Genomic DNA, 24,526 nt, shown 5'->3' with positions numbered 1-24,526 from the left:
CGGTAAGATGTTGTGATGTAACCGGCTGGAAGTCACATAACTGGCACCAATCTACAATACTGTGAGCACCTGCTATAACCCTCTAAAATGCATGGCCAGGAAACCACTTGAGCTTTTCACAGGAACTCACTGGATTTATGTGTGATAAGGGAACAGACAGAGGGGGCTGGAAGCAGAGTGCTGTTGTATAAAAGGGGAGATATCACAAAGACAAACCCAAGATGCTAGACCAGAAATATAACTTTATTATGAATAAACCTAGCCTCTCAGCAGCAGCATGACTCAAAACTGAGAAATAAATATCTTCATTATGCAGCAAGACAGACAGATCCACCCACACAGCAGGAGCAATAGCAGTGAGATCCATTCCTTGAGGCTTTAGTGCACACAAATACCATGAGCAAACCAAAGCCAGACAGAAAAGGGAGGCTTCATGTGTTTCTTCTCTTGAGTCTCATTCTCAAACATGAAGCATTTGACCCAGTGACCTGATTCTCTCTCCATCTCTCCAGGCTGTTTTGATTCAAACATCTTCAGCATTGTGCCTGAATGTAGGAACAATGTATGGCAACTATTAGACCTTACACCGGCTGCAGAGCTAGTAGCAATACATTTGAGTATTGTGTCCTTGCGATATCATCTACCTATGTTTCCACTGTAGCTGATGCTCTCCAGATGTTCTTTCGCTTTGGCAATAATTTCATGGTGCTTTTCCACGAAGGATACTCCTTTCTATCCTGACAAAGACGGAACATTTCCCTAAAAAGCCCAGAGAAGGAAGGAGGCTATTTGATACATCTATCAATTTCCCATGACCAGAAATGGGAGACATATCTATCACCTTGCTAAGGAGTGCTCCACAGAAATAGATCAGCGCATTCAAAATGGAGGGTCCTTCTCCATTACCTGTTTCCTGTTACCTTCACCAGGACCAATAAAGTTATCCCTAGGAGATGTTAGCATTTGCTGCTAGGTGTGGGATTCCATTTTGGACTAAGAAGGCAATGCTTCAGTTCTCCACACACTTGCATGGCAATAGGCTATGCTGAGTTCCAGAGGACTTGCCTCTATTTGGAGTACAGAGCATTGCAGCCAGTCAAAGGTTTGTTTCATCCTGAAGGAATTTTCCCCAGACTGAGGGATTAGGATCAGTGAGAAGGTTGTTCCAATCAGATAGTGGTTGCGCTCTGGATCTTGTTTTGAGTCATCGTACTGAAATTTTAAGAGCTCATCCCACCATCAGAATTGGATTTTGGGTCAGCATACTGAGGTTTCTACCTGTCTGGACTCTGAATTCACTTTAAAAATGTGGTTAGAAGGCTTCTTGGCATAATGGCGAGTCTATAAAGGAATGTTTTTCTTTGAAGTCACTGGGTATGTAGCAGAAGTGTAAGCGAGGCCAGGGGGAAGAGGCCCCGGATTTGTACTAAGAAATGTAGGGAACTTTTAGCAACTAGTAAATTGCCAGACATGTTTCAGTGAAGGCCTTCTCCAGTGACCCAATAATTCTATTTGAGTAGGTATTCTGTTAAAGCAATACCTCTCCTCTTATTGTTTTTGCTTCCTTCTTATTATATTTTTATTCTTCTCTAGCAAAATTAAAAGGCCACGCTAAGCACTTTTATCAGGAAGTAAGTCCTGTTTGGCTTGCGTCCATCTAAGTCATCCTCAGAATAGGCCCACTCTGAAATCATTGGGCTTAAGTTATTCATTCCCCCCCCCCATGGGCCTGCTCTGAGTCTGATTAGTTTGATAAAATATATTGATACATTCCATTTCCTTTTATTTTTCTTCAATCTAGCTTGCCATTAAATAATAAGTATGCCTCTCTCGTACGGCATATGGGCAGCAAACACAAACCATTGTCATTACTCTGGCAATGGATAGCAACACAAACCCTAAAAAAAAACCGTAGCGACCCAAATGATGCAGTGGCAGGTAGTTACTGCAGGGAGCCAGTTTGGCAGCTGCAGCAACAGGCATTGGCATGAAGGAGGGAAAGGGTCAAATAAACGTGTGTGTTAGCTGATAACATTGAGTGCGTCGATTAATGAGTGAAGCTCATCGCGCACAATCTCCAGGGAGTGGCGGATCTTCTGCGGGTTGTCCAGAAGCTCAATGCTGTATGTGTACGGGTCATACTTGACCGAAAAGGGGCGCTTGATGTGCGCTGCATAGACCCTGCAAGAGAGAGTACAGAGATGAAAGGAGGCTGGCCTCGATAGGCTAGAACTCAAGGACAGAGAAGGCAAAGGAAGACATGCTGCGGAAATGGAGAACCCCCTGGCCCTCCAGATGTCATTGAACTCCAATGACCATCCCACAACCTCCAACACATCAAGGCGAAAATCCAGGACACTGTCTTCCGGGGCCACACTTCCATGTGAGTCATGTGACCTGTGCAAGATTGCAGCCCTGAAAAAAGTGATTTTGGGGGTGGCATGCTCTCACATGTGCATTTTGGGGTGGCATGCTGTGAAAAAGTTATTTTAGGGGGGACAGATCATGGTGCCCAAAATGGCCACCATGTTCTTGTGCAAAAAAAGCAGCATGTCCTGGTTTTATTGGGACAGTTGAGTAGTATGCCATTCTAGGGCTGCAGGTTCTCCATCCCTGATATAGTCAACATTTCAAACAATGTCTAGGAATGTAGGAAGTTGTTGTGGCCGTATCAGACCATTGGTCCACCTAGCTCACAATATTGTCACTACTGATTGGCAGCAGCTCTCCAGAATTTCAGGCAGGAATCCTTCCCAGTCCTGTCTAGTGATGCCCAGGATTCAACCTGGGACTATCTGTATGAAAAGCAGAAGGTCAATAATGAGAGTTGCACTCCAAAACATCTGCAGGGCACTAGAATGCCGAAGGCTGGTTTATCCTGTGCTAATTCATTACAGGGGACCATAGCAAAGTAATTCCAGGAGCATGGTCTAAAGGTACCTTCTTCAGAAGACTTGTTAAGCAAGTCTGATTCTGACCAGACCTTGGATGGGAGGCCACCCAGGAATCTCACTCTTTTGAGTTCTATGGTGAAGGAAACAATGGGATAGAAATGTAACTAATAATAATAATGTTAATAGGAGCGGGTGGTGCTGTGGTCTAAACCACAGAGCCTAGGGCTCGCCGATCAGAAGGTCAGCAGTTTGAATCCCTGCGATGGGGTGAGCTCCCATTGCTCGGTCCCTGCTCCTGCCCACCTAGCAGTTTGAAAGTACGTCAAAGCGCAAGTAGATAAATAGGTACCACTCTGGCAGGAAGGTAAACAGTGTTTCCATGCGCTGCTTTGGTTTGCCAGAAGCGGCTTAGTCATGCTGACCACATGACCAGGAAGCTGTCTGCGGACAAACGCCGGCTCCCTTGGCCTATAGAGCAAGATGAGCGCCGCAACCCCAGAGTCATCCGCAACTGGACCTAACGGTCAGGGGTACCTTTACCTTTACCTTTTATGTTAATAGAATGCAAAGTAGAATAGCCACTGGTACCAGGAGCATACATCTGAGTATTATGGACATTTATGCCTTGTGCGTGAAGGAATGTGATTTATTCGATGAAGTATGGTCAAACTCAGGACAGCTCATGCTGCAACAAAGGAATTTGAGGTTTTGCTGTAAGAATTTGCTATTGCTTGTGTTAGAGTACCCTCTAGTGGTGTTTTCAATGACATTCAGCTGGGGGGGGGAGTGAAAGAAAATGCCCACCTTTCCCCTCATTTTTGGCTCTTGCTATATTAGTGCCTTTGACCTCTGAAGCACAGCTATCAACTTTTCCCTTTTCTTGCGAGGAATCCTATTCGGAATAAGGGAATTTCCCTTTAAAAAAGGGAAAAGTTGACAGCTATGCTCTGAAGAGATTTTCTTCATGTATTCTAGTTGTAAATATCCTCTTAAGAAGAGTCACATTGTGGGAGTTAGCTGACAAAGGTCTGTCTGAGGCTGTAGCACCCAGCCAAAAATGAAAGATCGTTGCAGTAAAGTGTGTGTAAGTGTGCCCCAAGAGTCCTTTTCAAAGAGAGAAATGATTCCCAGAGGAGGCAATTTCCGGGTTCTTTTGGTAGGAGACAAAACAGTGGAGGGAGTAGTAATCTGAACTACAGGTATGTGATAAAGAGCTTGACACTTTCGGAAAGTGCCTAAGTAAGGCTATAATCTACAATATATTCACATGGTGTCCCATCAAACCTATGCTGAGATTGCACTGTAACTTATCTGTACTTCCTTTTAACAATCCACAGCAAAACCTTCGTTTTAATGCTTTTCCAGCAGTGTGTGTGTGTGTGTGTGTGTGTGTGTGTGTGTGTGTGAGAGAGAGAGAGAGAGAGAGAGAGAGAGAGAGAGAGAGAATGTTCATATAAGAAGAAAATGTATAATAAATGGCATGTAGCAAGAACAGTAGAATATAGGTGCGGCTACCACATATGCCCTGCTGATCTACCCAACTACCGTACTTTTCCGTGTATGAGACGAGGGTTTTTTACTCAAAAATCATGTTAAAAAATGAGGCTCATCTTATACACGGATAGTGCGTGGGGGTGACAGGTGATTGGGTGCAGCCGGGAGCAGGAGGTTGTCAACGGTGATTTTTGTGTGTGATTGGTGTTTGAGTCAAGGGTTGCTTTGGACTGGCTGCCGCTTTGGGAATCAGGCGTGCGATTGGTGTCTGCTGTTGGTGAGTGGGCAGACGCATGTTATTTTCGGCGTTGCGAGTGGCTGTCAGTGTTTGTAAGTGGTTTTCTGCACACCCCCCCAAAAAAACACCCTGGGCATACCTCCACAAAAAAACAGCTCATCAACTCTGGGCCATCTCAAAACAACTACCAGACTTTTAGGAGACATCTGAAGGCAGCCCTGTTTCAGGAAGCTTTTAATATCTGAAGGACTATTGTATTTTAATATTTTGTTGGAAGCCACCCAGAGTGTCTGGGGAAACCACCCAGCCAGATGGGAGGGGTATAAATAAATTATTATTATTATTATTATTATTATTATTATTATTATTATTATTATTATTATCATCATCATCATCATCATCATCTCCCATCATTTTCTTAAATTTGAGTCCTCCAAAATAGGCAGAAAAGTATGGTATATCTTACCTGAGTTTTGCTTTGGCATCACTGAAGCTCTCTGATACAAAATAGACTGGTTGATAGGCTTGATCTTGATAGGGCTGCACAGCAGTAGAATCAGGGTCAAAGTCCCTTAGCTCTGGTTCATCCGACAAAGAGTGCTGAATGAAGGGAGGGAAATGCCAAGGTTTCTTGCAGGAAAACCCCTAAGGTGACTTACTATTACAAAAGTCTAATCAATGGAACAGGAGAGCACAAGCTAAGAGGCAACCATATGCTTCAATTTAGCTAGGCGGAATAGGTGAGCACTTACAACTAGCTCCCCGTAAGAGGAGAGGAGTCCAGCTCCATAGGCTTTGATGATTCCATTCTGTTTGCAGAGGCCAAACTCCACTGTGAACCAGTAAAGCTGGGAAATAAAAACAGGATCCCAAAGGAAGTTGGTTATTCAAATCTGTAATGATTCTTTTAAATCAATACATATTCAAGATTAGCTGGCCACATGGAACCTTTTCCCTTCACTGGGCATTTCATACAGTTATAATTAAGGGAAATATAGCTAGATTTGGATAAAGTGAAAGCAAAGGTTTTTTTTAAAAAAAATAAATAAATCCAGAATTAGGGTCTTACTGTCGCAAGTTTTTCAATCTCCTCATCCGTTGCTCCCAAAGATGCAAGTCCAATGTCCTAGGAGCAAAAGGAATAATATCATGTATAGGCACCAGCTTGGATGGCTTTAGTTAGAATCATAGAATCATAGAGTTGGAAGAGACCACAAGGGCCATCCAGTCCAACCCCCTGCCAAGCAGGAAACACCATCAAAGCATTCCTGACAGATGGCTGTCAAGCCTCCGCTTAAAGACCTCCAAAGAAGGAGACTCCACCACACTCCTTGGCAGCAAATTCCACTGTCGAACAGCTCTTACTGTCAGGAAGTTCTTCCTAATGTTTAGGTGGAATCTTCTTTCTTGTAGTTTGAATCCATTGCCCCGTGTCCGCTTCTCTGGAGCAGCAGAGAAGTTGCTCGATTTACAGTGCAAAGCTATGCACGTCTCCTCTGAAATCAATACCATGCACTATCTAGTCAAGCATAGGCTGTGCTTAAGGCACAAGGCATTTCACCTCTTGCTCACCTGGGAGAATTGTGCAAACGTTTTGTCTGCCAACATTGGTACATGCCCCAGAAGCTCATGGCAGCAGTCCCTGGCATTGGAAGAAAGGCACTTAGTTAACAGCCGAGTCTGAAGCAGCAAGCCAGACATTAGCACGTCCAAGTCCAAGAATACAGTATGATGATATATTTGAGGCAATTCAAGAGCTAGTACTCACGGCTCTGGAGAGTGCATGGGAGAAGAGGCATGGCGGATGTACTGTGTACATTGAAACACCCTGAAGGCCAAGCTGGCTAGGAAGTCCCGAGCAGACAGGAGACCAGCTACAGGTCGGAGCTGGAAGCCAGTTCTCTCTGAAATAGTTCAAACCAGTCTTTGTAGCCGAGTGTAGCATTTGAGCCACATTTTATAGAGCTGTACCGCTGGCTGTATAGGAACTCAAAAAAACTAAATAATGCTCATAAACAATTGTGTATGTGTAACTTTGTGTTAGAAGAACAAGTAGAGATCTTTCCCAGTCTGCATCGGTACTAAAAACGTTTTTAGAAGTTTTGGGGTGTTTATCATTTGTATGCTTTCTACCCTGAGCCGGATGCAGGGTGGGATATTATTTTTAATAATAAAAAACAAAAAACAGCATCAAGTTATCTAAGATATCAGTCACCGCAGAAACTGCCATGCATATGCTTTAGTTGGAATTGTTCATTTTAGAAATCTGGCCAAAATTATATTTCTATTTGCACAGGACTCTTCCATTACGCTTTTTAATGTTTTGCAAATTTGCGCTTATGAGTACATTCCGATATATTTCATACAGTATTAAGGTGAAGTTTTCCTTTAAAAGAAATAAGAATACTTATAGTCATGTGGAATTCCTCTGAATTCACTTTCAAGTCCTTCCTGTGTGGGATGGTCTGCATATACTGATTGACAGTATTCATGTGATCCCAATTCATTTTAAAAATTATTTTATGAACTTGGGATTTGCCTTGAGTCAAGACAGGGTGCCATGGGGGGATATGGGGCTTGTCTGAGGTGAAGCAGGATCTATTTGAGGCAGGGCCCCCAAGCCATGAAGTAGTACTTCTCTGAAACCAACACTTAGAAAATGCTGCAGACAAGCATCTAGCAGAAACAAAATTATGCATCTAAGCTTACTATATAAGAAAAAATGCCAGGGTGTGTGGAGAGAGAACAGTGGCTTAAGGAAAATGCCTGGAGGGTATAGAGGGAAAGCTCTAGGACTAGGCTTCTGAACAAGAAGGTGTGACCTTACCTGCAAATTCTGCCCCAAAATTAAAATGGAAATGCCAGCGTGGAACGTCTTCTGTGTGCAAAACATATGCTCTACTGCTGAGTTATAGCCCCAGGTTTGTATGAATTAATGCAAGTGATATTATGCTTTAAACAGCCATGTATTGCATCATTTTGTATCCTTTGCCCCTGGATAATGAGCAGTGCTCATGTTTATAGCCTTTACTTGAACAAACCTTTTCAGAATGCTTGCAGGTTGCAAGAGGTTTCAGCTCCAGCTGAAAAGGGTCCCCCCCCCAGCCCTCTTCATCATTGTGAAGAGCAAAGCCTTTTCACTCCAGAATGTGAAACTTGTCTGAGCCCTCACCTTTTAGGAACTGGGAGACATCCTCCAGCTGAGGGATATTATTTTCACTGTAACCACTGTATCTCTCCAATAAATGGAAGGCATCCAGATGTTCTTTGCAGGCATGAGTGGGATAGAGACTCTTCAGTGTGCTGTACACCTCCTTCCTTCAGAATGATAAGAACATGAGAAAAAGCCCTGCTGGGTCAGCCCAATGGCACATCTAGTCTGCCATCCTGCTCCCACCATGGCCAATGAGGAGTCCACAAGCACAAAAGGAAGGCCATAGAACTCTCCACACTTGTGATTCCCAGCAAGGTAGTCAGAGGCATGCTGCCTCCGATCCTGTAGTAGGTGATATATAGCCATCATGATAGAGGGAAAGACATGGAGGAGTATCTGGATTTGGGACAGTGCTCTGCAAAATTCAAACCAATACACAACTCAGAAATTTTCCCATATGGCTCTCACAGATATTGAACAGCCACAAGTTTCTGTGAATAGTTCATATGTTTCCTAAGTATCTTGTGAGTGATCATGATGAGGGGGTGCACCCAGAAGCTCCTATTATTAAATAATAGGACATCAGCAGACAGCTTGTTCTGAAGATAAGTTGAATTTACCTGACCCACCTCCCCTCCCTGCACCGTTAGCTAGCTGTTAAAACTATTTTAGCTGTAAAATACCGCCAAATACCAGTTTTACTAACCCAGAGTGACTGTGAGTGAACCCTTGCCACCCAAAGACCCAATGGAAATTTTGGGGTATATAGAGTCTACTGATTTGTGCTGCGTCTGGCAGAAGCTAGGAAAAGTGCATTTATACTCACCAGGTGGTAATTTCTTCTGCTGTGTATTCCACTCGAGGAATTGGGTCGCCACTATAATAGGTAGTAGTAAAAAAAAGAACAAGGAGAAGGGATACAAAATAACAATGCAACAAATATTAGGGGCCAGAAGTTAAACCTTTGCCCACTTATAACTGAGATGGAGTATATAGCTAACGTATGTCCAAGAGGCAAAGCAAGGTTTGAACAGGATAGACAATACTGTATTTAAAACCGCAAAGTCCCAGCCCAGACACAAGGTGGTGCAAATTTACAATGCAGACCAGGCCCTGCCTATGAGACGGAGAAATCTGCTGACTAAATCTTTGTGACTTTTGAAAGTTCCTTTTAAAAACAAGTAGCTCTCGTGGTTGCAGAGAAACATAAGACTTCTAGGTATGAGTATAAATAGAATAGTAAGGAAGAGTAGGGTTGTAGGACACTGAGGCAGACTAACACCAACACACATGATGCAGATTAGCTTGCCCCATTTAGATTGTAAGGGGCACTTAAGGATGCATAATGTAATTCAGTACCCTTTAGCACACTTAAAACACCTTGATAGTTGAAGGGTGATAAATAATGACAATAAAAGGGTAGCTGTTGCCCTGCTTGGAAATAATGCTGGAAATACTGATATCATATCATATCATATCATATCATATCATATCATATCATATCATATCATATCATATCATATCATACAGTGGTACCTCAGGTTACATACGCTTCAGGTTACATACTCCGCTAACCCAGAAATAACGCTTCAGGTTAAGAACTTTGCTTCAGGATAAGAACAGAAATTGTGCTCTGACGGTGCAGCAGCAGTGGAAGGCCCCATTAGCTAAAGTGGTGCTTCAGGTTAAGAACAGTTTCAGGTTAAGAACGGACCTCCAGAACGAATTAAGTTCTTAACCCGAGGTATCACTCTATAATATAAGTGTAATCAGGAAGCTCAAACAAGTAGGCTATGCCATACTGTTGAGGAGAAAGTGTACAATCATCAGGGGAATAAGCTAACCTAAAAAATAAAATAAAAAAAATGAATCCTCACCCGCTTTGCTGTCATTTCAGATGTAATATAAATATGAGAAAAATAACGAACTTGTCAAAAAGCCTGACCAAAATAAAGCTCCCTTCACTCTCTAGCATGTCCTCCCTGTCCAATATCCCCATTTCAAATACTGGCTCCTTTTGAAAGTAAAGATTGTTACAAAAGCATCCTTGCTTTATCATAATTTCAAATGCAAATATAAACTCATCTCATTTCAAGCAGCTGTTTTGTTCCACTGAGCATCCGGGTCTGTTTTTTGGCCATCTCCAAGTTATTAGGAAGATTTAGGCCAAGGACAATGTGGTATACACAGGTGTGCATACTGAGCACAACTTTCAAAGCTCTCTGGATCATGACCTATGTAATTGTGTCAACAATTGCCCACCACCAATAGTCAGGTTATCTGCCATTGCACACAACTGTGATGCAAACGCTGCCACTCAAGGAACCTTGGCCTTCTGCCTTGTGAAAGGTCTCCAGAGTGGCCCTGGGTGTTGCCACATTACGTACCACATGGGGGAAACATTCATATAGGTGGTATGTTGTATGAAAAGATAAAATGAATGTAGAAAACACATTTCGACTCTAAATCACAAATATAAATAATGGGCAGCTGATTTTTATTTTTATTTTGCAAATACAATAAGAAAAGAAGATTTTAAATTGTCATTCTATCCTGGATCCCTCTTGGTTTTGAGAAGAGAAACCAGCCCTGAAGACTGGGTTTTCTTGACTCTCATTACAATCATTTAATTTGAGTCTGAGTGCATACCAAATACCAAGAATGCATAGTTTCTGCAGCAGCATCCCAGACACGGGGCAAAGAAGACACCATATGTGTCACTGAAAATTCACTTCTTGGGTTGCTTATCTGTGTTGCAATGGACTTTTCAGGGATGACTGCAAAAGCTCTATGGAACTGGCAGCCATGAAGCACTGAACACATGAAGCAGGAAAGTGAAAGGGGAAAACCAAGAGCGTGGAAGGGCAGAACACGGAGAGCAAAGAGATAAATAAGTGTATGCATGGAGGTCTCAGCAGGTGAGGCTATGCAAGGCAGCAAGTCTTACTGCTTATAGTGGAAGGCAATTTCTGCTATCATTTTTCTTCGTTGCCGATATACTTGATCAGAGAATCCCTTGGAGGAAAGAACAGAGCAAGAATGTTACCTCACATTTTTGCACTGAACAGTTGTAATATTGACAACGGACAATTTTTGTTACAGTTTGTTCACGGCAGACAGGCAAGGATGCGTTCACCAGCAGTTGCTACTTTGTTTAAATAAATAAAAAAGCACTTCCCATGTTTTCTACTTAGAGTGAATAGACAGGTCAACTCAATGTATGCTCCTCATCTTCTTGAGAAGCTTGAGTGCAAATTAATTTATTAAAGCTTTAAACTGGTGAGCATGAGATGTACCTGCAAGCCTGCAATTGTTTTGCTAGAAATGCAATGACAGCTTGCATTTCTATTCAGTCTATTCAGAAGCATAGTAAGCCAAGCTATCCCACGAGGAGACAGCTAATGTGAGTTCAGGCAGTGAGGAAATGTGGAAGAGGATTTGGGAAAGAAGACTTAGTCACTCACCGGGTGATCCAGATCCAAATCAGGGTCAAATTTGGTGACCAAATGGTGACATCTATCTAGCTCGGAGATTTTTCTTGGAAACCAATGAACTAAAATCCAAAAGGGTAGGGAAAAGGAGGGAGGTGAGAGAGAAAAATAGCTAGTTATAGGAAAGAATAAGAAAAGGGTTTTCTAATGGAAATACAGTATACAATTTCCTTCCTTTCTCAGGTAGCTAAACTATTCAAATTGTTACACAGCATTTCAAGTAATTCTCTGTTATTTGGATGGCCAGATGGCTGAATAGATGGGTCTGTCAGTTGGTTGGTTGGTCTATTACAGGCATGTCCAACAGGTAGATTGTGATCTACCGGTAGATCACTGGACGTCTGTGGTAGATCACCGGTAGATCAGTGGCTCCCTCCAAAGAAGCTAAAAAACTTTGGCTCCCCTTAAAAAAAGCTCAACATCTTTGCCCTGCACCCCTAAAATGACCTGAACCACCAAAAACAGGGCTTTCCTTCCTAAAAAAAAGCTCAACGTCGCTTTCCTCTTCTCTAAAGAAGCTCAACAACTTTGACCTGAACCCCCCAAAAGGGGGTAGATCATTGCCAGTTTTTAACTCTGTGAGTAGATCACAGTCTCTTGGAAGTTGGCCACCCCTGGTCTATTATATTAAACTAAGGCTTCAATCCTATATACACAGACCTTGGAATAAGCACCACTGAATACAGTGGTACTTACTTTTGAGTAAACACACATAGACTTGTGCTGTAAGATTGTCAGAAATATATCATGATGGTGCCTTATCTTGCCTCTAATAGATATGCAACATTCAAAGGTGCATACACCTGTTATTTCTAATACCAGTCTAAAAAAACACATGCATGGAGAAAGGTTTTGCCCTTGACATTTTTCCTGTCAAGAGATTATCTCCATAGCAGTCATATATGAAAAAATCATTCCAACATGCTTTGTTAACCAAGCTACAGGTTCCTTACACTTGTCTTCTTTTGTGCTCCTAACATCTTCTGAAACTCTTTTGAGAGAACTGATGAGGGTGCTCAGATCAGAGCTGTGGAGTTCACATCGCACAAAGTATTCCAGATCAACAGAGCCCTCTCGCAGTTTCTTACTGTGCCTTGTTTCTAGGTGATGAATTTTGGCTTCAAACGTCTTTAGAGAGAAAAGGAAGGAAAAACAATAAATTAAAATAAAACAGCAAGGAGACTTCCCACCCGCCATTTATAAAAATCAGTTAAGCACTACATTATAAAAGGAGCAACAACTTCAATAAACAGGCTATTTTCAAGTGAGAGAAAGAAGTTCAGAAGACACTTTTCCCCAGTTAGCCTCTGTTCATCTAGACGGGAGGTCAGAAACATGCCTGTTTTTAGATGACTTGATCTGGGGGTTAGCCACCCCTGTCTTAAAGGGTTCCTGTAAGTTTTGAGATAAAGCATGGGAATAGCCTTTGAGAACATAGCATTACACAGATACTATTATTAATTTATTAACTTAAAACAGCAATGGAACAGCCACAGAACATTAGAACCAGAGTATCTTCAAGGCAAATGGCAGCCTGTATAATTCCAAGAAAGAAGCCAATTTTTCCATGCAGGTTTTGATCAGCTTCTGTGCTATGCTCTGGCCAAGGTGCTGAATATTAAATGCATGAAGAAGTGTGAAATCATGGCTTGAACAAGATATTCTTCCTCCATCTTATGCATTCAATCCTTAGATACCACTTTTCTGCAAGTCACCACTGTATTGGGGCAATTTCCCAGAGAAACATGTTGGGAAGGTCCCACAACCACCACTGAAACAACCCCATGGAACCAATTTCCCCTGATTTGTAAGCAACATGGGGGGGGGGGTTGTGGAGAGAAAGTGGCGGATGGCGTGTGGCTTAAGTATCATTTGCCCCACTTAGCAATTCTCCAGCGCAATTCAATGTATGTCACAATCCATTATTGCCTAATTCAGGGAGGGGCAGATTTCAGGCTTGCCAGATCTTCTTTGTTTTTTGTGTCTTTGTTTTTTTGTGTTTTTGTTTTTGTTTTTGTTTTGTTTTTTAAGCAGACTCCCAAGAGTTATCAACCAGAATCACACAAGAGATACATCCAGAATTTTTTTTAAGGGTCCCTCTTGGTGGGCTTGAATATAAAGTCACCGATAGCATCTGAGATCTTTTCCTTCTTTGCTGAAAGCTGGTGCATAATTTTCACTTCCTAAAGAATTAAGCCAGTTTCCCCTTAGAGATTCAGGAGGGGAAAGGCTGGAATTTTTACTCAGTCAGAGCTAGATAGACAGAAAGGGAACAGAAGGCAATGTCACTGACAAATTCAATTTAGCCACTTGTTTTCTAATGCATCCCTGGGACGTTGCCCCTCCACGACAATCAATACCTTAGCATTAATCTGACAGATCTGATTGCATTACCTTTGCTTGAGTTGTATGTAATGTAAAACAGGAGAGGAAAACCAGCCTCCCCACAGCCTGTTTCATCATGAGGCAAATGTCATTACACCCGTCTGTTTTCATATCTTGTACCTGCAGTGCCGGAGGGATTGGGGAAATGAATCTCTCACAGTGGAAGTCTGGCCTGCATTGGTGTTTGCTTTTCTTAAGCTCTTGTAGTCATGATAAACCAAGAGAGATTCTCGACTCATGTAAATCTCCCCTGGAGGATGTGAATGCCATTTGGAGCAAACACCATCCTTTGTTCACACACAACTTCACAAACTGATCTCTCCGTCTCTCTCCCTGGGGTATGTGGGTGTTTATCATATTATTAAATTGACTGTAAAAATAAGCTTCTCACTAATGCATAAACACACATTTCAATTGTGGAGTCACATGCTGGGAAACGTTTGGGATTCTTTGGTAACAATCTAGATAGATTGGACCTTGTCTTATGGTGTGGCATTTCTGAGTTTGTATGGGAATGATGGAAACAGCAACTGAGTTCTCCCCACTATCAGGGGCCCTACATGGGGGTGGGGTGCTGGTCAAGCCCAGATGGAGAAGAGGAGTGGCCTACAGGGAGAGATCCAATGGGCTGGGGAAGTCTCTAACTAGATTGGGAGGTCTCAAGAAAGAGGATACTGGAGAGAATATCAGTGGAGTGGTTCCCCCCCCCCATTTCATCTCCCCGCCAGTCTCAATGAGCACCACCTCTGTCCTCAGACTTATCTGTGTCCGGTTCCAGTTCACCCACTTTGCATAATGTGCTGCCAGCTCAGCCTCCAAAGCTGTCAGGAACCATGTCCACTCCTGCCTCTCCAGGGGAGGTTGTTGCTATGACTCTGGGGAGGTGGTTATGCCCCCTGCATTGCCTAGGTCATGGAGATACCAGCACAGGCATGAACAGATGGGTAATGTTAAGCCCTCAGGAGAAGTGCCAGGTTGCTTGCCCAGTTTAAGGAACAGATTCACTTGCCATGCTAAGTTGCAAACACCCCCATCCCCTTATAATTGGGCTGCAGGGGGCATATTGTTGTTGGTTTAATATCTTCACTTGTCTAGCCATGCTGTGCCTTTGAATTGCATCTTGCCTGTATATCACACTGATCTGAGCCTTAAGGATTTTGGTAGAAATTGAAACCTTTCAAGCTCTTCATCAAGTGGGAGTCATAACATATTTCCATCCAATGATTTTTATATAAGGTACACAAGGGTCTGAGGGTTGTTGATAATCTAATTTTCTGTTCCATTTGATAAAACCATCTCCTCATTTTAATCTCTTTCTCATTATTTGCTGTGGAACAACCTGTAAACTCAAGATAGCCAACTGGTAGCTTCTAGGCCACATCTGGCCATACCAACATTTGGTTTCTCAGCCATCCGTCTTCTCCCAGGTTGAAAGCAATTTCCTCAGTCCACACAACATTGCAAGTGGTTTCTGAATTGATCAACACTGGGAGAAATGTAAGTGTGCAAACTCAGTGCTGGTTGAACAGGAGAACAAGTGGGTACAAGGAAAACCCCATCCTAACTGAGAGAGAAAGATGCATACAAGAAAACAGCAAGGCCAGAAATGAGAAATGTGTGGGCATTCAGATGTCCAACTTCTATCAACCTCACACAGCATGGCCAATGGTCAGGAGTGATGGGAGTTTAAGTCCAACAACATCTGAAAGACCACAGATCCACCACCCACAGCCTAGGAGTTTGGAGCTGGACGAGGAAGCAGAAAGCAGTTAGATCAAGGGATTCCAGAACCACTGAGCATGTCCAACCAGGAGTTTAAACCAAGAATTGTGTGACTCCCACCTAGCCCAAGCAGGGGCTTCCATTAGAGGCATGTTAGCCAGATACCTTAAAAACAGGATCTAGGACTTTAAAAGACCTGACCTCCATAAGAGTTTCTTATTGCCACAACCTAGTGAATTTCTTCCATGAGAACTGTAAGACCTTTCTGGCCCCTCCCACCAAAGTTACCTCACTGAAGTGGCGCACCCTGATACCAAGAGGTCAAGAGTGCAATTTCTACATTTTGCATTGCGTGACTTGGGACATATTCCTGATTCATAGCTGTCAACCCTCCCTGCTGTTTCCCAATGCTATAATAAGGGAATTTCCCCCCCAAAAAGGAAAAGGTTGACAGCTATGTCCTGATTCCTACATGAAAACGGGTATCCAGGTACTAGTGGATATGGCTCGGGGCAATAATTCATTCTACTGAGACCTAGCCCTACCTTCCACTTAATGTCTGGTATCTAGAAATATATGAACTACCAGGCTGTCCCTTTTCTCCAAACAAGTGCAGCTTTGCTTTAGCCAAAAGGGCAACTTCACCAGCTCACCTCAAATACTTTCAGTGCACGGGATGGCAGTGAAGTCTTGGCTCCTTTGAGGGTGAATAGAAGGTTCAGCATGGCCATGCCATCTTTCTCCTCAAAGACAATGGTTTCAGTTGATTCAGCAGCCTCAGAGGCGGCAGCCGCAGCTGCTGCAGCAGCTTCTCTCTCCTTTCTGGCATCTTCAATGAGACTCTGCCGTCTGCCAATGAATTGTGGGGACTGAGGGAGGACACACGGGAAAGGAATAGATACCTTCATTCCACAACAGCCAAGGAAAGTGGCCTACATCACTTACTACATTTAAACGTCAGCTGAGTGCAAACTAAGAAGAACCGGCACATCCCAGTAGCAATGGACTTGGAAAACCTCAGGTCTGTCTCAGCCATTACCAGTCTGGGTGTTCTTGAATTACACTAGTCAGTAACAGATATGCAAACTATCTCTTGTTAGATTCGTTACCAGAAGGAGCTACATGTCGGGCTGTCCTTGAAGACAACTCATACACTTCCAAACTGTGGCTGCCATGATGTTAAGTGGAGTCTGCAAATGACAGTGGTTACCAATTTCTTTCCTAAGATGTCAATTTTGACCTCAAAAGCCTTAAATGGTTTAGGACCAGAGAATCGAAAGAATCACCACCATCTGTAAGAATGTGGCTGTGCACTGAACATAAAAAATGTAAGAAGACTCTGCTGAACCAAGCCAATGGCCCATCTAGTTCAGCAAGCAAGATTTGAGCACAAGTTCACTCTCCCCTCTTGTGGTTTCCAACAGCTGGTATTAAGAAACAGGCCCTGCTCTGGGTTTCCCTGTTGTCAGATGTGCATCAGAGAAAGATTTGTTTGTTTGTTTGTATGTTTGTTTGTTTGTTTGTTTGTTAGGATACCTAGAATTTGGAATACTTTCCTGAAGGAGGCATGCCTGGCCCCCATTGGTGCTCATTTTTCCTGTTTAGACAGGCATTTTTCTGCTTCTGAGACCATTTTAACCTATGATTAGAGACTACCATGTTGTCTTCTTTAGAAAGTTTATTATTCTTATTCAACCTGGATTGTTGTTGTTTTTCTTGTACTGTATTTCATTATCAACCCTTGTGAGCTGCCATGGGATGGAAACACAGCACATAAACATTAGAAACCATCGAACAAGCCAACAAGAATGCCTAAATAGACTTTTTTTTTAATTGACAGTCTTGGGGGGGGGGAATAGCCATACAGGTGCTGGAATTTTGCATCCAACACAAGGGAAGTGTTGGACAGCTCTTGTGGTGCCCATAAGAATGAGGGGAGAAATAATGTTGGTTCTGAAAACCAGAAGAGAACGTTTTCTGGACTGAACTGAGTTGAAATCTGTACATCACAAGTGTAACAACAAATGGCTTAAATACATTTAAATAATTAGAAAGTATGGTAATCTGTGTTTCTTAGAAATAACCTCCATGGGCACACTTTCCCCCCTTTACTGGGATTCTAGACACATTTACATGGAAGTATAAAAATGTAGCAAAATGTAGCAAAATTTATAACATTCATAAATAACAAGCACATTACATTTCAGCATTTATGTGCTTGACTAACAAAGGGGGCTTTTAAAAAATCTGCCAAGTTTTTAAAATGCCCTTATTGCTGCCCCCCCACCCCCCATATATGCTTTTATCTAGTGGTGTATTTTTTACTGTGTATCATCCATTGTTCTGTCAGCTGCCTTGTGAGGGCTTGCCCTAAGCGGTGGGGTAAAGATGAATAAATCTGCTCTTCTTGCAATGCAGGTCATTTTCTAAAGGTACATGCAGCGGTTCAGTGAGGCAGGCTATGAGAAAACCTCAGTCTCAAACATCACCAGCCACCACTGACATCACAGCTAGCCTAAAACTTGCTGCTTTGTGGAAGAAAGGATGATCGCTGGTGTGAATCAGAAGGCTGTGCTTGAAAGGGGAATCTTTCCCATTTTGGTCTTTTCTCTACCTTGCATGGTAAGTTGAGACTTTTTTTGTTTGCTGTTGATGAGTCCTTTGGAAGAAAGAATGCGGCTGGAGGCAGACACTCCAGCGACAGTGGCTTTTAAAGCAGTTGCCTGCACACTCACTCGTTTCATTTATCCCACTGCCACCTCTAGTCACCGTACAGGTTGGGAAAGCATGATTTTTTTAAAGAAACCTATAAACTTGAGAACAGCAATGACAATGAGACGAGTGCATGCAGCGAAAGCAACTTGGCCACCTTCAGCTCTCTGAAACAATGATTGTCTGTCTTCAGCCACAATACCTGCTGCTAATATGATGCTGTCTTTAGCATTTATTGTTAAATGTTAGGTTGTGGGGGGGGGGGAACAGATGCAGGATCAATTTTGGTAGCTCATAAACAAACAAAGACAACTTTCATGCCATGCATAGTGACTTTTGCTGGATCTAGGTTTCAGTACTGCCAGCTAGATTTTTTAAAAACAGTTCAACTTTTTTTTTCTCGTGATTTTGCGGCTTTCTGGAGTTCTTGTTTTAAGGAGCCTATGCACATGCAAAGTCAGAAACAGTCCGGGTACACAAAGCCAGCTGTTCTCTAGACACAAGAGAGCAACACTGCAATCTTATTATCAACCCTTTACCCTCATCGGAGTTGTTTGAAATGGATAGTTAGAAAACAATGCCATGTGCTACGAATGCATAAATTAATTGATTGTGTGCAATCACCAGTTCAAAATAGCATGTGATGTACCAAAAAAATATCCTTTGAGGTGCACTGTATGTGTGATGTACACAAATGCATTCTTGTCAAGAAACATTGAGTAAGCACAGCAAAACTCAAACATTGATGGAAGAGAGATTGTTGCCCATAGGCTCTATAGGGAGGTGTAGAGGAGAATTTCATTTGATAAACATTTTTAAACAAATAAATTTCCACCTCCTGGACTAATACATAGATCAAAATATAATTGTCCTTCAGATATCATAATTCTCCAAATTCTGCAATAGAGTCCTGGTCCACGTCCCCCTTCTCAAGTATTCAGGAATGCACAAGGGGGGTCTGGCACACCAGGCACACCAGGCACACCAATGCATGCATCAGGGGGCATGGCTGCCATGTATTTGGTGTCAATGTGAAGAGACTGTGCACGCAGATGTATGCTCACTGGGCTCCTCTATGCAAGAGGGAATCCTGAAATCATCAGAATTCTCCCTTGGGTGGAGGAGCTCTATTCAGACACATTTGTATGCATGTATAGACCCTTCACAATGATGCCAAGTACATGGCTGGTGCTGTATGTGAAAACAAAATTAAAAACACTAGAATGCCTATATTACACAAATCCACTTGAAAAAACACGTAAACGTAATAGGCTGTATAATAACAATTGTAAAGTTATTTGCTAGAATATGTTGGCCTGTAGAGAGTGTGGCCAATGGCACAACTCCATCCCCACTCATGCATTCATGAGAAGGTAGTCACATGAACCCTCTTCTTATTACACCACTGTAACACCAGTGTGGCTATGGCATAGTAGCCAATGGCATAATGGGACCATAGCATCAGCCTGCCTAAAATCCACATTCTTTCTAGAGCACATGTTCCCATAATTTTAGATTAATAGCAGCCAAGAATAGAAATATTATGCTTAAACAGTGGAAGCCACAAAATGCACACAGATTTCCTTCCCACACCCGTGCCCAAACTCCTGATTTCTTAATAAATCAATGACACAAATGTCTCATTTCAGGAATAGGCAACCTGCTGCCCTCCAGATGTTTTATACTGCAACCCTCATCATTCCTGACCACTGGTTATGCTGGCTGGGGCAATGGACTTGCAGTGCTGTGTGTGTGTGTGTGTGTGTGTGTGTGTGTAGGGCACATTGTATTCTTCCATTAGAATGAATGTACGTATAAATGTTTATTTATGGCTGGGGAAATCCAGCCAGATGGGCGGGGTACAAATAATAAATATTATTATTATTATTATTATTATTATTATTATTATTATTATTATTATTATTATTATTATTTAAAGGTACGTGTTTGCTTCCTCTTTTTTCATTTCCTCTTCTCTCTAAACTGTTGATGTGTAAAATGTAGTGTCTGGGACATACTTATTTTGCTCAAAGTTAGAGATTTATTCTCTTGCACATGGCCATAAGCAACAGCTTATTTCAACTACTTGGAGGGAGGGTGATCCTCCTTCCCCATTCTTAAGCGAAGCCAATTGTTTGCAGGCTTGTAAAAGAAGCAAAAAATAAATAAATGCATGTCTGTGATGAGTACTCAACATTATACCTGCAGCTGCAGAAATCAAAGGCACTTTGTTGGTTTTGCTGCAATGGATCAGCCTGGCTACCAGTCTGGAAATATATGTATGGACTCCATTGCAGGCAGTGATACAGTGTATGCTCATCAGAATCAATTATGCAACTGTTTAAAGTATACAGAAATTTCAGCTCCTCTGTGTGACAGGTCAAACATCCCTAAGTAAAGGTATCAGAAACTGGCTCTCCCATAAGACTTAAGATGAAAACACTTGGCTTTAGATTTGTTCACGATTTGTAAAATGGAGATTTACATTACTAAACGCACCTGCACTTAATCCACCTTTCAGCACCTCTGATATATAGGTGACAGATGCCAAACCAGTGAAATAATGTTCTGTCAGCATGTGAAGGAAACTTCACCTATTATGATGTCTGTTGGCATCAGAGGTGGGGAACCACAGGTGTAAATGTGGTGCCCCAGACCTCTTGATCTGGCTCTTATGACTTCTCCTGAACATAAAGTACAGTGGCTGGAAACTTTAATACTTCCATAAGTTTTTGAGGTTACGATGCATTTTCATTGAAGATAGATCTCTGCCCATTATCACTAATGCAAACCAATGTGCAAAAACATTTATTTTCATACCATACCAACTATCAGAAATGAAGGTATATTTATTATTATTATTAATCAAATGCGACCACATTAGAAGGAGCTTAAAATAAAAAAAGAGATGCAACATAGTGTTCCCTTTGGGTTTTGCTTTTAATACAATGTTTGAAGACCACTATTTCAACATGATGCTTTGATATAGGTCATGCAGAAGCAATAGCCATTTGGGAATCACAGACCTTTGCAAGTTATTGTACATCATTACATTTCTAAATCATAGTCTGTTTCTAAGTCAACAGAATAATATATCTATTCCCAAAGACAAAAAAATACAGTCTTCAATCCCTTACTTTTGGGGTAGTTCAAGTACTTTTCATAATATCTACTTTGGTACAAAGGTTGCTGTCCACAAAACCTGGAATGCTTAGATGTAAGATGCTCTAAGTGTCTAAAAGCTTGATTTAATGCTCTTCTGCATGGTAGTAGCAGTGCACAAGATCAGAGTTTTGCCTGGTTCCCATTGAAATATGTACAATGTGTGTGAATTGCTATATATGCATGTGGTGGGCAAACATAATTTGCTGTGGCTTCCCAATATGTGAATTTTCAGTGGGGTGTACATATGTGAGATCATCGCACATTGCTATCCACAGTGGAAATTCGCTTTTCTTCACAGAAGAAACTTCTGTGCAGAAAATCAGTTGTGTTGTTCGAAAGCCAGCGTGGGGCTCTTTGTCCAAGTGCAGAATCCACTGGGGATTTATTTTGCCCAAGGTCTGTAGAAATGAGAGTTACGAAATTCCCATTTGTTTCTTTGGAGGTTGGACAGCAGAACTTTCAGTGAAAACTCTACTTGTGTAGTACCACATACAAAAATACAAAAAAAAACCCTGCTAAGAAGCCAATGAAAATATTGTACAAATAACTAATGGTTTGTAGGAGAACTTTTTCCAAACAGTAAGAAAACCTCCTCACTACAAATCTAGCATCTAGGAGCAAAGTGTTTTTTTGATTGGTTATTAAATAGTAGCTATGGAGGTAGGTGCTGAGGATCAGAACCATGCTGCAGATGGGTGGTGGGTTTTAACCCTTTCTTCCTGCATCATAGTCTTGACGTAAAATGTACTGCTATGTAGCTGTTTTTTGTGGGTGGGTGGGTAGAATTTTCACTGAGACTGAAGTACAGGGAGAAAGCTTAATCTCTCGTCCCATTGCACCATAACCCTAGTCCTGATTCTCCTAGCTGCTGTTTAGCCAATGAAATGGGACCACACATTGAACATCACATGTTATTTAGCCTTTAGCTTCTAACTTTCAAACTGCTTAATATGTCTGTCATCCCCATGAAATCTGTGGTAAAATTTGAGGGTAAGCAACTTACAGACTCCACCTGGCTCTCCCAGGCACGCCATTTGGTTTCCTGGCACTTGGTGATTGGCCCAAATCACACATTCAGTTGCCAATCAAATAATCCTGGCATATGGTGAGTTCACCTTTGGCATTCCACCTGTGATGGTCACTCACACTTGTGAATCATGGACTGATGTGAGGAAGGGTGTACATGTAAACTGCTTTGAGTTTATTTTAACAATCAAACAGTGTATGAGTTTTATGTAATAAATTAATGTGTGAACCATACTAAAGCAGGCTTCTTCAACCTGGTGCTCTCCAAATGTTTTGGATTACAGTTCCCATTGTCCCTAACTGTTGGACATGCTGGCTGGGGATGATAGGAGTTGTGGTCCGAAATATCTGAAAAGCACCTGGCTGGGGAAGGCTGACATAATGTCTCAGTGACAACTATGTCAAATGCAGAAGCTAAGAAGCAGGCAGGAGCATATCCACTATACAAGATGGCAATGAAAACCAAGGATCACATACTCCCAACTTAGCTAGCAGAATTTGTGAGAGTTCAATAAACTCTTCATGAAATTTTATGTCGTTTCCCCTTATATATCTACTCTATGCATAAACCTGATATAACTCAGATATGATTTTTGCAAGCCATAGTGAGAAAAATGAACAGATTGCAATATTGCATAGTAGCAGTTAGAAAATTGGCCTGAGTCCCCACTGCCTTGTGGGTTCAAGGCATGGTATTGGGGGCAAAGATTTTCATTATATAGGAATAGAACAAACATCTCACTTTAACACTAAGGAATCAAAAGCCCTTCACAGCAACTCAGCATTCGATGATGATGGTGGTTGTAAATAACCCCCATTGCCATCATTCTTCTCTGAGAATAACTCTTAACATCATTCCAGTCTATGATGCATAATTGCCACTCTATATTCTTTTTCATTAGCATCTTATTTCTACATTCTTTTTTTTTCCTTTGGCACCTGTATGATAGCTGCATACAAATTATTTGCACAACTCCTAAAGCCTTTTGAATGGAGAATTTTGTCTAGCCACTGGCTTCCCCCTTAACAGAATGCTGTTCTAGAAATTCTAGAATTCTGGAACTTCTATAAATCATGTTCCATCGGTCCATTTGCTGGCCGCAGCAAAGCAGCATGAGCATCTGTGGCCAGCTAGAGGTGGGGATCTTTTCTTACCATGATGGCCTCAGCTTGCTTGGAGTCCAGCTCTGACACTGCCCGCCGGAAGCCTTTGGCCGAAGAACTGGAAGAGTTTGGGGTTGGCATCCTTGCTGGTGCACTGGCTCAGCATTCAGCTTTGCTTTCCCTTCTCTTCCCTGGGCTTTTATAGGGCAAGTCTGACGTCAAAGACCCTTTCCGATCCCCCTCTGCCCACCTCCCTCTCTCCAGCCTGAGGGAGAAAAGGGGAGGAGGGAGCAGAAGCGAAGGAAAGAAGCACTTGTGTCCCATTAAATCTAATTGCTGTAAAGATTACAGGCACCCAGCTTCTGCAAATCCACCGTGCGCACTTCTGCTGCACCCCAAAATACTTGGTAGGCTAAATGCTCGCCTTGTGCTTTATTGCAGCTGATTCTTCCACTGTGCAAGCTGTATATTCCATAGGGCTCTGCTCCAGTGGGAGTTAATGCAAGCATCTTAACACTGCCAAACAAGAAATGAAGAGGGGGAAACCAGCAAGAGGTGCTTCCCTTTAATCTTATGGGTCTGGCTATATGGGAGTAAGGAAAATATACTTTAAGATTAGTTTTAAGAGTTGGGATGGGCGAATCTTTCACTTCCAGGTTCTATCAGTTTCTCATTTTCCCAAATGTAAGTTCAGCTCCCCATATTTCCACTTCTGCATTATTTTTCTTTAAAATAAACCCTCATGGAAATTCATCAGCATATCTTCTTATATGCAATTTCCCCTAATACTGTATACAGTTTTTTTGCAAAGAGATTTCCCGTACTATAATGCAGTTTGGGGTGTTATTTTCACCAATATTTGCATTTTATGCATATTTTATACTGGTATATGCACTTTTGTACAGAGTACCTGACTTGCTTGGTTGGAGAACTGCATTTCAAAATTCAGTGCGGATTTTGAAGGCTGGTTGTGTTTCAGCCCACATACTGTTTCAGAAAGTGTGGATTAGGTAGGTTCCTCAAATGTGAACTGAATTGAATTTATGCTCCATTCCTAACTGGAAGTCAGAGTGTAGGCTGGTAAATCGGGTCAGAGTTTCACTTGAATGGCCAAAATGCTGGCCCTGTGGTATGTGGAGCA

At 42.1% G+C, this 24,526-nt stretch overlaps 1 protein-coding gene across 1 annotated transcript; it reads right to left on the bottom strand.

Annotated features, from left to right (window-relative positions):
* Positions 1 to 222: 222 nt before the first annotated feature.
* Positions 223 to 23,592, bottom strand: TH (tyrosine hydroxylase). The gene is made up of 13 exons (XM_033154443.1): positions 23,437 to 23,592; positions 16,032 to 16,247; positions 12,225 to 12,399; positions 11,245 to 11,333; positions 10,728 to 10,795; positions 8,607 to 8,657; positions 7,799 to 7,944; positions 6,395 to 6,530; positions 6,199 to 6,268; positions 5,696 to 5,752; positions 5,379 to 5,474; positions 5,093 to 5,226; positions 223 to 2,181 (listed from the first exon to the last, which is right to left on the bottom strand). The coding sequence occupies exons 1-13, from the start codon at positions 23,524 to 23,526 to the stop codon at positions 2,022 to 2,024; spliced, it is 1,488 nt and encodes a 495-aa protein (XP_033010334.1). The 5' UTR covers positions 23,527 to 23,592; the 3' UTR covers positions 223 to 2,021.
* Positions 23,593 to 24,526: the final 934 nt, after the last annotated feature.

Source organism: Lacerta agilis, chromosome 1 (assembly GCF_009819535.1).
Source record: "Lacerta agilis isolate rLacAgi1 chromosome 1, rLacAgi1.pri, whole genome shotgun sequence".
In the NCBI taxonomy this organism is placed as follows: Eukaryota; Metazoa; Chordata; class Lepidosauria; order Squamata; family Lacertidae; genus Lacerta; species Lacerta agilis.
This window is presented reverse-complemented; position numbering and strand designations above follow the sequence as displayed.